General features: G+C 37.1%; 1 protein-coding gene across 1 annotated transcript in view; it reads right to left on the reverse strand.

The window, feature by feature from the left end:
• Positions 1–8,910, reverse strand: part of LOC121992365 — a 41,982-nt gene extending 33,072 nt beyond the window's left edge. The window contains exons 1-4 of the mRNA XM_042546683.1: positions 8,791–8,910; positions 7,599–7,649; positions 7,447–7,516; positions 2,623–2,663 (exon numbers count right to left, since the gene is read on the reverse strand). Of these exons, the coding sequence (XP_042402617.1) occupies positions 2,623–2,663; positions 7,447–7,516; positions 7,599–7,649; positions 8,791–8,856 (228 nt within the window). The 5' untranslated portion in view covers positions 8,857–8,910. The remainder of the gene's footprint in view (positions 1–2,622; positions 2,664–7,446; positions 7,517–7,598; positions 7,650–8,790) is intronic.
• Between the last annotated feature and the right edge of the window lie 5,518 nt (positions 8,911–14,428).

The raw sequence follows: 14,428 nt of genomic DNA on the forward strand, positions 1-14,428 counted from the left end.
TAATTCTATTTTTCTCTTTTGCTATCTTTTTCTTTTCTTTTAAATTTTGTAACCGTCAATAAAATAACAAGAATACAATTTTTTTTTAGCAAGGTTGGCAATGCACAAAGATAATGAGAGGACAAAGGGGTCCAATTATAACGTAATTGAACAGTAACCGTGGGAGAAGTCGGGAATGAGGGACTTTAATGAAGATGAAGAATGGAAGGATAACTAGTATTGAGATCAAACCACTGAGTTTCGGCTCTAATACCAATTAATACAACACCAAAATCAATCACTTAAATAACTTAAGAACTTGGAACAAATTTGATAAAGTGAAAAAGATAATTAAATTAAAAATTATATTAATTCAAAGATAATTAATTGCAAGGCTTTAGGCTTATTTTATACACTCAACTTGATAGTAAATGTAAAACAAATATTCTAAATATAGAAATAATATTAATCTTAATACGGATTGTAATTATTCCTTATTTATTTAGAAAAAAATATTAATGTTAATTACCAAACAAAAAAAGACAGCTCGATGCACGAATCTCCCGTCATGTGAGGTCCCCGGGAAGGATTCATTATATGTAACCTTACCTATTTTTTATAAGAAGTTGTTTTTAGAATTCGAACCTGTGACCTTTCAATCACAAAATAACAACTTTACTGTTACGTCAAGGCTCCCCTTCAATGTTAATTACCAAACAACAAAAGTTAAATCTACCATTTATTATTAATGTATTAATCTAGAATATATTTTCAATTCTTTTTCTTCATCATAGATGTGCCCAAGGTTTGAAGTGTCGTGCCGCCCGAAATAGTCGAAATTTACCGTTCCGGTGATGAACCGAAACCGGCACAGTAGGAGCACAAATTTCACTGGCGCTGGAAGCGTCGCAGGTCTCTTCTCTTCCGGTGGCGGTGGAGGTGTCGCACGACGCTTCCCTCGGCGGCGGAAGCGTCGCGCGACGCCTCCGCCGGCGCCGGAAGCATCGCGCGGTGCCTCCGCCGGAGCCGGAAGCTTCGCACGATGCCTCCACCGCCGGCGGAGGCGTCGCGCTCTGCGCGACGCGATCGCAAGATCTGGGCATTGTTACAAACGAAATTTTTTTAATTAATTAAACAATTCCTAAGTGTGAGATTTTGAATAGGCTTTTATAAACCCTAATTAAATTATCCCTATAAAATATATTTAAAATTTAAAAAAAAAATAAAAAAATTAATTGATATTAAAAAAAATCTTTATACTATTTTAAATTTATTTAAAAAAATTTTTAAAAAATAAAAAATTCTAATAAATCATATTTATATTCTAATAATTTATTATTATTTTTTTTTGCTGTTTAATTTATATTTTAATTTTTTTTACCATTTTAAATATATAAGATTTAAATTAATAATTAATTAAATGAATAAATAATTAATTTATATAATTATGATGTATCAATTTTAATTCGAGTAATTAATACATCTTTAAAGAAAATTATATTTAATTATTTTTTTAAATACATCATAATTAATACATCAATTTTAATTCGAGTAATAAAACTAGAGTGTGTTGAGAGAGAATGAAGAGCAAGAAAGTGAGATGAGAGAAAATAAGGAAAGAGTGTGTGTTATGGGAGAGAATACATGATGAAAGAGAAAATGATAGAGAAAGTGTGATGAGAAAAAAATGAGGCGAGAGAAAGTACAATGAAAGAAAAAGTGTAATAAGAAAATGAGAAGAGCGAATATGATGAGAGAGAATAAGGAGAGAGAGTAATATGAAAGAAAAATTAAACAAATATATTCAAGGTATTTTTGTCTAAAATAATTTAGTGGATATCCAAGTTTTTAGACATGGTGAAACCTAAGGGAGGAGGTGGGTTTCATCAATACCCAAATATTTAGATTTCATTTCAAAATCTTAATTCTCATTCCCATCAACCAAACATAAAATTTGAGAATGAATCCAATTCCCCATTCTCATATCTGTGTATCAAACGTCACCTTAAAGTTGTCAAAGTAATGTTTGGTTATTATTTATCATATCAGACTTGCGACTTCAGTTGGTTGTTGATTGATCTTATCAAATCTTTAGTTTATCTTCCAAGTGAATCATGAGATAGGATACATGGTGGTCTGCTTGTCCAACTCAACCAAAGAGATATCAAGCATGTGCCAGAGAATGATCTTGGCATAGTCTTATCAATTTTGTCAATCATACAAGTTGAAATAATTGCTAACTTAATAATACAAGAAGAAACAAGTTAGATCCCAGGTGAGAAAATAGAAGAAACAAATATTAAAAAACAGTTAGGTGTACCTTGATAAATAATGAAAAGACCGCAAAATAGGTTAGATTTAAGTTGCCATGTTCAAAAACAGAAATTCCATTGGCAAATTAAATCAATTAAGATAGAGATCTGAAACGTAAATACAGAAAAAATATATTTAGCATAGTTAAAGGAGATTTAAGTAATCTTCTTGCTATTAAAAACATGACCTTAACAAATCTTGATGGTATAATGGTCTACAAAATTATCCCCACATGACTAATTCATCTTTAGCAATAAAGATTGGATGATCCTTTTAGCAAATATAACCTTGTGCACTAGAAATTGTAGCAAAATAAAACAAAATGCATACCTTTCCTTCAGCAGCCCTCCTCAACTTCTGCCAAAATGCATCTACCAAAATGCAAACTTATCAGTTCAAACTCTCTCACCAAGAGAATTCAACACTAGACTAATTTTTGTTCTACACTTGGGTTATTTTAAGGTATAATAGTTTAAGATTTTGCATATAATACATAATAAAACTCCAATTTATAATGAAAATCAGTATTTCTTGAAGCAACATAAGATTCACATCACAAATGGATCTAAACATGCAAAAATAAAAAAAAAATAAAAAAAATAAAAGGCAACCCATTGCACGAAGCTTCAGTCATGCAGGGTCCCGGGGAAGGATCTATTGTACGCAACCTTATCGTTTTTTTTGACAAGAGGTTATTTCCAGGATTTGAATTCGCGATCTTTTGGTCACAAAGCAACAACTTTATCGTTGCGCCAAGACTCCCTTTCAACTAAATATGCCAAAATAATAAAAATAATTTTCTAATGGTTTATGACTGAAGCAAGTATGAACTATTTTCAATAAAAACGGTAAAGTTACCTTTAACACCATAGTTACAACAATGAATGACAATCTAAGAGATTCTGAGCTAATATTGTTAAGCATACTCTATACCCTCTCCTGTACAAAGGAATAAAGGAGATGTTGATTTTGATGGGCTACAATGCATCATTATTAGCATCGCGTGCTTAGAGCTTGGACAGAGCAAGCAGCCCAACCAGCTTATAAAAAAAACTTTCTAGGATAATTTCAGCGAATTGCAATGTTATTTGACAAATGGTAAAGTCGGATATTGGCTGGGTTTGATTGTGGTTGCGCATAATTCACCTTGAGAGCATATATGAGTCTAGAGGGCGCTTTGGAGCATGTGTAGAGGTCATGATAGACCAAAATACTTTTAAGGGAGGAGATTTTTCTTCCCAACAGCTTTTGGTGTCAGGGGAATGCTAATGATGAGGTTTTTATTGTTTTGTCAACAGATGTTGGAGATCCAATGAGGATTGGGAGGACTACTGTACATGATCTTGACAATGTCAACCAGCTTGAAAAAATAAAAACCAAACTTTTCAAGGATGTTTTCAGCAAATTTTGTTGTGATTTGACCAATGGCACAGTAGGACTTTGGCTGGGTTTGATTGTGGTTGCGCATATTTCAGCTTCAGAGCATGTATGAGTATGGAGGATACCTGGGTGATCTTTTGCTGTCCAGAGTGCTTATGGTGAGGTTTTTATTGTTTTCTCAATGGATGTTGAGAGCGATCCAATGAAGATTGAGAGGACTATTGTTCATGATCTTGACAATGTTTGGGTTTCATCTTGATTTTTGGTCTCACATAACATACATGGTTTTCCTCAGTGCAATAGGGGTTAGGGAAAACCACATTATATTACTATTCTTTTGTGTGTGTGCATGTGTGTGTGATACTCCATCACATGGATTAGCAGTGGATATCATTCTACATTCTTTTATAAGCATTGAATTTCAATTTACCCAGGGTGATTGAAACAATAAGCATCTTTCTTTTATAATTGAGAGAGCTACCGTACACAATGACAATGTCTGAGTTTCATTTCACTAGTTGATCTCATATATCTCTATGTGCACCATATTGCTTTTGTTTTTCTTATATGATTTTCAATCATGGGAAACAGACTCTATCAAGTGGGTTTGCGGTGGATATGATTGGGGCATTCTATAAGCATTGGATTTCAATCTTCCAAGGGCAGTTTGAGATGGTAAATTTAAGCATCTTCCTTGCTATAATTGATCATACCCATAATTCTTTAATAGTGACAATACTAACAAGCAATGTTAAGGCAGCATAACAACATGTAATATATGAACACACGTGATACCTACAAGTGATATGAAAACACAAGTTTCTCGTATCTTTAAAGAAATGCATCTTCATGGTTGATGTAGTCAACACAAGAAAAGCACAAATTTTTTATGGATGGCAAGGATCTCAATCAACACCAAAGGGTTCTATTAAGAGATTTTATGAGGTTTAATATATCTTTAGGGTGATTGAGAATGTCACAATTGTTGGCACAACTAGGTTTTCTAGGAACCATACTTCAAAAAAGGAAGGCCAAGCAAGAAAGCTATTAGAAGACGTAGGCAAAAGCATGGATTTAAGTTTCATTGTGTCAAGTAGCATGGGTAAATCATTTCATTGATGACCGACATGTGGAACAGCCCAACACTTCTTGCATTATGATCTTTTTGCCATCTCATTAGACCCTTCAGCATTGTGATTTCCTTTGCATAGGAACGACCGCCTCATCGTGATCCATCTGACAAGAACCTTTGGCATTCAAACGATCTCCTTCGCATTGAAATCTCCTCTACATTGGAAGGACTCACCCTATGCCAGCATTGTGATCTCGATCTCACAAGATGACCTCCCTTTACATTAGAGCACTTTCGACATTGCTATATCAATCTCACAGTTAGCTCCTCCCTTTACATCAACTCCTCTACATTGACACTCTACGAAAACCATAGCAAGTCAAGTAAGCTTTTCGTCTCCTATTTCTCTTATTCCTCTTCCTCTTCCTCTGACACTAATACTGCACCCACCAATATCATCTCGAGCTAGACGAGGACTGAACCCCAGCTCGACTTGAAATTGCAAACCTTGGGAAAAAAACAATTAGTACTATCAAGTAATATCTATATAATGTTGTCACATAAAGGGTTATTTATGTAGATATTCAAGTAGTGCTATATAGCAAGCATCCATTAAATTCTTTTATAAAGATTGTTAAAAGTATATGTTGCTTAAAGATAAAAGGAAATCTATCATTTCAAGTTTGAGTGACAGTGCAACGATTACACAAAGCTCGATGGGAAGAAATAGTCATTAGGGCGAAGATCTTAGTGAATTTAAACTTTAACCCATATCTTTTGATGATATTTAATGCTGGAAACATATAGTCACCAGAAAAAAATTAACTTGTGAAAGGGTAGAGGCTCAACTGCTCAAGGCAGTGTGCAAGCAATAAAGGTTGAAGAGGTTAGTATAGCTGTCATCTCAGAGGAAAGAATATCCATTTTAAAGTATGCTTTATAAAGTCATCCCTTTTAGAGTGCCTTATACAAATTCAATTTGTGGAATGAATATTTATACTAAGGAGTTGTTTAAACATTTAATGGAGATTTAAGAAAGAGCCTGAGTCTAAAAGATATCTTGGAGGTGGAAGTTCAAGGCATCAACATAGTTAACCCAACATATTTTAGAGTAAATGTCCAAAAAAAAACTTTTAAGTCATTGAATCGATTAGATTCAAACAAGTACAATAATATAACAATTAGTAAAGTTTTGACAATGGTTCACAGGTGGTGAATCCATGAGAGGCATAGAAGATATAGAAAAACTTATGTAGCACAATGTTGTCTCAAGACATCAAATAAGCAATGAGAAAAAGAAAAGAAATGTCAATTATCCACAGGTGGAGAAATATAGGGAACCCCCCTGTATAAAAAAAATAGCATCATAATCTGAGTATTATATAAATGGGCTCGATTGAGTTGGAGTTAGGGATTAAGATGATTTAAATGTGTGAAAAGGAAGAAAACCTCTTTAGAGTATCACCTGATGCAATCTAATCAAACGGTAAATCTACACCTTGTCCAAATGGAAATTTGTCCATTTGTTGGTTTCAGCGAGGTGTTGGACATTAGTTTAATGTGAAACACCTAAGCATTTAGCTATAGCCAAGCTAACTAGATTTTCCCTAACTCTTTAAAAACACTACTCTAGGGTGCTTTTCACAAAACTTTGATGTGTTTGTAGTTTGCACAACAAGATTTTGATTACATTTCATTGTACATGTAGGATTTTCACCATAGGAGTACTTTATAGACTATAGGAGCTTTAGGGTAGGTTGTGGGAGCCCAAAAATTTATAGGGAGGAATTTTTTTTCCTTCTAGAAGAGAGTTTATAGTATCTAAAAATTAATTCAAATGTTGCTTTCATTATTTCCTCTATTAGTTTGGAGACAAAAAAACCATAGATGATTCAGAAAGCTACTTTTTGCGGCAGGAATAGTCAATAATTTATGTTTTAAAATACTACTTTCTCTTCTAATGAATAAACTTAATTTTGTCTTCATAGAGTAGGCTTTAGGGTCAGCAACATTATATAGCACTTTTTTTTCTCTGAGTGGATTTTTTTTTCTGTTACAGGGGACAAAGATTCCTAACAAAGAATTCAAGATTAAGGTGTCAAGGTTACTCTGCATTTTAGAAACACTACACTTGAATCTAAAGAGAGCAGTTTGGGGTGGTGAATCCAAGTTATCTATCTCGTTTGGATTTATCCTACTGATAATCCTGGTTGTTCTTTTGGTAGTATCAAGACCAATATTGTTAAAGCTACCTTCGACCCTAGAAGGGGGCATTGGAGCACTTTTGGTCCATTCAAAAGGTGTGGCATTCCAGCATCTCTAATGATGTGGCATTCCAAGAAACATAATTCTCAAATAATTGTTTTATTCTCAGTAAAGGCTATCTTGATTAGTTAACCATCATATAATATGATGCCAAGATGATGAGAGCAAAACTGAAGGTCCAGAAAATAGGATACAGAATGGGCATCTTCACTGACCCAAAGAACTATCCAACATCATGCCTTTTACTTCCATCAATCATATAACTCATTTCCTGCAGTAGGTCAAGGCATCCAAGGTTTTATCTTTACTTCAATCAAGGTGGGTCGATTTAACATCAGAAAATAAATTGATCCATTGAACAAAACTTGCATGGCATTTGGATATATCTAAATAAAAACTAATAAATGCATACATTGCACAGCTAGCTGTAAAATTACCATCACTTTCAGTTTCGTTTGAGTTGTCTTTCTCATCCATTCTGTTCCAGGTATTTTTCCATTCCATCACCTGTTTCAATAACTTCCAACTAGGTCAGAATCACCAATCAATCATAAACATTTACTAAAAAAGAGAAAACCTAGAATTACACCTCATCTTGTGTTGAGCATGAAGTAGATCCTGCTGATAAATCTGATGCAGCCTGAAACAGCATGTTATAATCATAGGATAGAAAAAAAAACTAAATTCCAATTTATAATCGTTCATTCCAACTTATAAGCTTGACTATCTCATCTAGCTCAAAACAAGGATAACATCTCTTGGAAGAATAGTCAAGCACTCATTAACTCTACTGCTGCTGAAAAAATGCATAAGTTTCTCAGCAATTATGAGGTAAAATGATTCCATTCTTCATCAACTAAGCTAATAATTATATTTGTAGAAGTATGAGACAAGGCAACTGATTATTCTACCATCCGATCAATATGATATATCTTTCTTTAGAGGCATATATTATGATAACGAAATACAGAATTAAGCTATAACGGAAAACCAGGCAAGAGTCCATCCATGCTTGATGAATAGGGATCATAAAAAGATGGTTCCTTGTAGGTTAAGAGAGGGAAAAAAAAATACAATGTCAATTGTCAAGTCTTCAACTGATTTCAAATTCTAGTGAATAACTTATTAGATAGTATACAGCATGTGCCAAGCATCTACACTTATTCATAATCCACTCTAAGATTATTTGACCGGTTTTTTTTCTTTGGGGTTTTAGATCCCTTGAAAAAGCCACTCCATGAAGAACAGGTTTAAACTTAAGAAACAGAATATGTTCAATTTCATAACAAACTCAGTTCATTAATTTCATTTATTTATACTTTGGACTAATCTCGGACATTCTAATCCGACACATGACCACCTCAACAAAGTATACGAATCAGTTTCGTAACAAACTCAGTTGATTAATTTCATTTATGTATACTCTGGATCTGGAAAGGGAACCTTGGAAAGGTAAAGTTGTAGCTGTATGACCTAGAGATCACGAGTTCGAGTCTCGAAAACATGCAAGAGGGTAAGGTTGTACAATAGACCCTTTCTGAGACGAAGAAGATTTAGGTTACAAAAAGCCAAACAAGAAGGACATAATCAATAATCCTCTAGGAAAAATGATAAGTAGAAATTGAAACCCTAGAAACACATCGAAATCAATAATGGGCTAAAGAAAGAATCGAACAAAAACATAATCATTCTTCCACATCCTTAGGTACGGTAAAAACAATCCCAAATCAAAGATCAAATACAAGAGGTGTTAAGAAATGAAGGAAAAATATGGGAACTACGCAGTAATCTCGAGATCGGACGACAGGGAAGAGGTCGAGAATGCGCCGGAACTCCCGCTCGTCCATGGCTTTCGGCGACTTGCACTTGGCTTCCGCCAGCACATCGTGCCTTATTCCTAACGTAATAAATTACTAAAACACGGATTGGCTGCCAAAATCAAGCCCTGGTTTCGGCCCAACCCAGCATACTCTCAATTTGTGTCTACCTCTTACAACATAAATTAGGATTCAAGCCCCGGGTGGTTCGGCCCAACCCAAACCATTCTTTCTTTAGATGAAGTCAATATTATCCTGATGAAATCATGTTTAGCTCGCATACTCTTGCTATCACAATGATTAATGATTAATGATTAATAATTATAATTAATAAAAAGTGAATATATATGTGCAACTAATCTCACCACATTGGACCCTATAATTATCCGTTCTTGAGGTATGACATAATTATTATAATTTAACTATGAAAATTAAGATGAATAAATTATTAATTATAAAAATATTAAAGTTGTATGTAGTGAGTAGAGTCAGGATTGAATCCATCAAATTACTCGTTTCATCAAATAATTTAAACAGATCGAGTTGAAATATTATCAATATATTTAAAGGCGGATCCAAGTTGGTCGTCTCGTGTGAGTCGACCTATGTAGGTCGGCTTGTGGTGGGCTTAGATTGGCCCGCGAGTTGAGGAAATATATATAGGTCGGCTTGTAGTGGGCTTAGATTGGCCAGCGAGTTGAGAAAATATATATATATATAATGTTGAAATATTTAAAGGACAATTTAATAATCTAAATTTAAAATTTTTAATTTTGTCTATTTATTTTTTTAGCTCTTGAGTATCCGTCAAACTCCTAACCCGCCTTGAATTAGATTTAGTATCAAAATAAGCACTAGTGGAGGTGAATAGTGCATATCATTTTTTTAATTTTTTCAGAAGACTTCGAGGGATAACATAGTGGAAAAGAAAAAAAAACACAATGCTAACACATTTCTTTTTACTTAGTTTATAGCCTGATGATTGCTAATCTATGATCATTGATGGCTTTTATTGGACAAACTACTAAAAACTCGAAAATTACAAAAGAATAAATTAAAAACACAATTATACCAACAAGAAAGAGTAAGACTTTTGGCGTTGTTGTCAGAGTAGTGTTTCACCATTGTAGAGTAGTTTTCGGAGCAGCATGCGAATATGAAAGTCATGGAGAATGATATGTTTCAAGTGCTGGTCGAACTCTCCTTTTATAGCCCTTTCCAAGCGCCTTAATAGAGGCTGAAGTGGTGGGACCTCAGCAAAGCTCTATTCGTCAAAATTTATCCTGATCCAAGCGCTTGGAAGCTAATGTGCTTCGGCCAATCAGAAGTTGCCACCTCATCTTGCTGTTGGGTTGGGTTTAGGGCACCTAGATCCCTTCCAAGTGCCTGAATCAGTTGTTTTCAGGCTTTAACTCCTGCATCATAGAGTTAGCATAGAATAATAATATGAAAGCAAACATAAAGTAATTTGACAATCTCGAGACTGTCTCGTCTTGACTTTGGATTTCGTTGAAACTCTAGGTTAGACCTGTTGGAACCCCAAGGTTGTTTTGGTGTGATCAACAAATTAAGTTAGGTCTTGTGTGTATTTAACCTTGTGTCTAAGTGTGCAGGAGCTTAGGAACACAGGTAGTCGAGCGGAAGACGCAGCTAGCGAGAAGGACGGCAGTCTGAGGGATGAGGTGCTGCAGAAGAGTACACTGGCGGACGAGAAGGAAGCGTGCGGTGATTCCGAGGGACGAAAGTCGGAGCGGAAGATTGCTCGGGGAGCAAGAGACGCAGCTAGCGAAAAGGACGGCACGCGGTGCGTCCGAGGGACGAAGACTGCGGATGAGTACGCCGGCGGACGAGAAGGAAACACGCAGCGATTCCAAGGGACGAGAAGCCGGAGGGAAACCCGCTCGAGAAGACCGGAACTTGGGTTCGGGTGAACCCTTTTCCGGATGGCAGAGATCACCCAAGCAAGCGGATCCGGAGTAGAAGACCCGGATTGAGCCGAACCAAACCGGAGCAGTGGTCCCCGATGAAAAAGTCAACGTTGGTTGACTTTGGGCTCCGGGGCGCCCGGAACAGTCCGGGGCGCCCGGAGCAGCCCGGGGCACCCGGAACCCTTCCGGGCGCTCGGACCAGTATTTTGACCAGATCGAGTCAAAACTCGATCTGAACGTTGGGGGATAAAATTTATCGCCCTTAGGGCGCCCGGAACCCTTCCAGGCGCCCCGACCAAGGCTATAAATATAGCCTTGGTCCAGAAGCTTTAGATAAACTCAGAAATTTACATTCTAAACACTTGTGCGCTTCTGTTCTAGTTTAGCTTCTGTCTTTTGTGCTTTCACTGCTGTAAGAGGCTTCTCCGCCTGAAGGAGATATTTTAGTGCACGTTCATTCCTTGGATTAACAACCTCCTTGGTTGTAACCAAGTCAAATTGTGAGCCTCTTCTTTCTGCTTTTTATTTACTGCTAATTTACTTTATGCAAGTGTTCTGTTAAAAGTTCGAGAAGGGTCTTTTCTGTTTATTTTTTTTCAGGCTATTCAACCCCCCCTTCTAGCCGGCCCAACGGTCCTACAAGTGGTATCAGAGCCGAGACGCTTCAGGAGGACTAACCGCCGAACGAAGCAACGAGATGGCCGGATCTAACATCCACCCACCAAAATTCGAGGGGGACTTTGCAAGCTGGAAGAAGCACATGGAGGTATTTTTCGGTACCGATTTTGATTTATTACTAACAATGGAACACGGTTTTGAAGCTCCCGAGGGCAAAGCGAAAAATCAATGGACAAAGAAAGAGCAGGTCGAGTACGTGGCAAATAAGAAAGAAGAATTCCATCTACTAACCGTACTTCCACCACAAGAAGTCAACCGTGTCGGCACCTACAACTCGGCAAAGGAGCTTTGGGAGAAGTTCCTTGAATTACACGAAGGAACATCCGAAGCCAAGCTTGCGAGACGGGACTTACTTCATAACCAGCTCACCAACCTCCGTCTTGAAGAAGGTGAAACAATTGCACATCTACACTCGAGGATACAAGAGTTCATCACCGGACTTTCGAATCTCGGAGAAGAGGTAAGTAACCGAGATTCGCTCAGGTACGCTTTAAATTCCTTCCCTAGAAATTCAAAATGGGCATCACTAGTAGATGCTTTTTACATTTCGAAGGACTTAGAAAAAATTTCATTAGAAGAATTTTTTTTAACATTTGAAGTGCATGAGTCAAGATGTGCAGGAATGAGGGAGCCAAAGAACAACGTCGCCCTCAAAGCTTCGAGAGACGAACCTGAATCGAAATCTTCTCTCGACGACGAGGAAATGGTAATGATGGTAAGACGATTTAAGAAGTTATACAATTCTAGAAAAACTAACCATCCACAGGGAAGAAAGAAAAGAACTATCCGCTGCTACCATTGCGACGAAGAAGGGCATGTCAAGGACAACTGCCCTAAGCTGAAGAACAAAGACAAGGAAAAGGGTAAGAAGCCTATCCAAAAACGAAAGGCCCTGAAGGCGACGTGGGACGATACCTCGTCCGAATCAGAAGTCGAAGTATTTTCCGGACTCGCACTGATGGCGAGTCATAAAGACGACGACTGCGATTCAAGCTCTTCCGAAATGAGCATCGAGAGCATCGATGAAGGGGGAGACACGTCGGAAGAAAGCAGCAGCTCAGGGGGAGAAACGGACAACGAGATCGACAAGGTAAGTTAGGTACGTTCTCTTCCTCCCGATAAAATATTTAAGTTCGTTAAACTTTTAACAAAAGATTGCTGCAAATTAGAAAGTGAAAATAAAAATTTAAAAGTAATTCTAGCTAAGTCTTGTCCCTTAGATGAATTAGATAAATTAAAAATAGCAAATGAAAAATTGAAATTTGAAAATGATGATTTGAAAATTCAAGTAGATAACTTGAAAAACTATGCATGTTCATCTAGAACCAATTTTAGAAGATTTAATAATTTAAATTGGTACTTTAAATATCACCCGGGACAAATTAGGAACATTTCAAGAAAATATGTCCCTAAAAGCTTCTTAATTAATCCAGTAGGGTGGAACCTATATTGGGTTCCTAAATCATGCCTAAACTAAATTGTAAAATTAGCGCTTTAAGTGAAAAAATTAAACAAAGAATTTCCTTATGAGGCTTTGTCAAGGAAGTGGTTGTTGCACCAATAACCAAGAAGACCTAGTGCCTCGCCACGACCTGGAAGTCAAAATATTGAAATAAATGTTTAATTAACTTACGAATAAAACATTAATACAAGAATTAATTAGTGCTTTAAAAAGGTTATTCAAAACATTTTATTTCAGAAATTTACTTACTTAGAATTTTTTTTCCCTAAGTTTTTTTTGTGCTTAAAAATTCTCAAAAATTTAAGTTAGGATTTTTTTTGGATTTTTTTTTCTTACTTAGAAAAATTCTTAAAAATCATTTCTTCCTAAGTTGAAAACTTTTTCCTGAAACTAGAAATCTCAGCTTAAATAACTTAAAATTTTTTTAAAATTTCTTAAAAACCTAGAAATTTTTTTTCTATGTTTTTAAACCCTTAGATTGTTTTTTCTTGGAATCCCATTTTTTTGTGATCAAAGGGGGAGAAAGCAAAGTATAAGTCTAGGGGGAGGTAGATAGATTTTAATCTTTTTCTATCTTTTTGCACTTAAATTGCAAATTAAGTTAATTTACTTAACTTTATTTTATATCTATTTTAACCCTAGCTTAACTTAGGTTGATCACACCAAAAAGGGGGAGATTGTTGGAACCCCAAGGTTGTTTTGGTGTGATCAACAAGTTAAGTTAGGTCCTGTGTGTATTTAACCTTGTGTCTAAGTGTGCAGGAGCTTAGGAACACAGGTAGTCGAGCTGAAGACGCAGCTAGCGAGAAGGACGGCAGTCCGAGGGACGAGGTGCTGCGGAAGAGTACACTGGCGGACGAGAAGGAAGCGTGCGGTGATTCCGAGGGACGAAAGCCGGAGCGGAAGATTGCTCGGGGAGCAAGAGACGCAGCTAGCGAGAAGGATGGCACGCGGTGCGTCCGAGGGACGAAGACTGCGGATGAGTACGCCGGAGGACGAGAAGGAAACACGCAGCGATTCTGAGGGACGAGAAGCCGGAGGGAAGCCCGCTCGAGAAGACCGGAAGTTGGGTTCGGGTGAGCCCTTTTCCGGATGGCAGAGATCACCCAAGCAAGCGGATCCGGAGTAGAAGACCCGGATCGAGCCGAACCAAACCGGAGCAGTGGTCCCCGGATGAAAAAGTCAACGTTGGTTGACTTTGGGCTCCGGGGCGCCCGGAACAGTCCGGGGCGCCCGGAGCAGCCCGGGGCGCCCGAAGAGTCAAAACTCGATCTGAACGTTGGGGGATAAAATTTATCCCCCCAGGGCGCCCGGAACCCTTCCAGGCGCCCCGACCAAGGCTATAAATATAGCCTTGGTCCAGAAGCTTTGAATCAACTCAGAAATTTACATTCTAAACACTTGTGCGCTTCTGTTCTAGTTTAGCTTCTGTCTTTTGTGCTTTCACTGCTGTAAGAGGCTTCTCCGCCTGAAGGAGATATTTTAGTGCACGTTCATTCCTTGGATTAACAACCTCCTTGGTTGTAACCAAGTC

The sequence above is a fragment of the Zingiber officinale genome, chromosome 6B (assembly GCF_018446385.1).
Source record: "Zingiber officinale cultivar Zhangliang chromosome 6B, Zo_v1.1, whole genome shotgun sequence".
In the NCBI taxonomy this organism is placed as follows: Eukaryota; Viridiplantae; Streptophyta; class Magnoliopsida; order Zingiberales; family Zingiberaceae; genus Zingiber; species Zingiber officinale.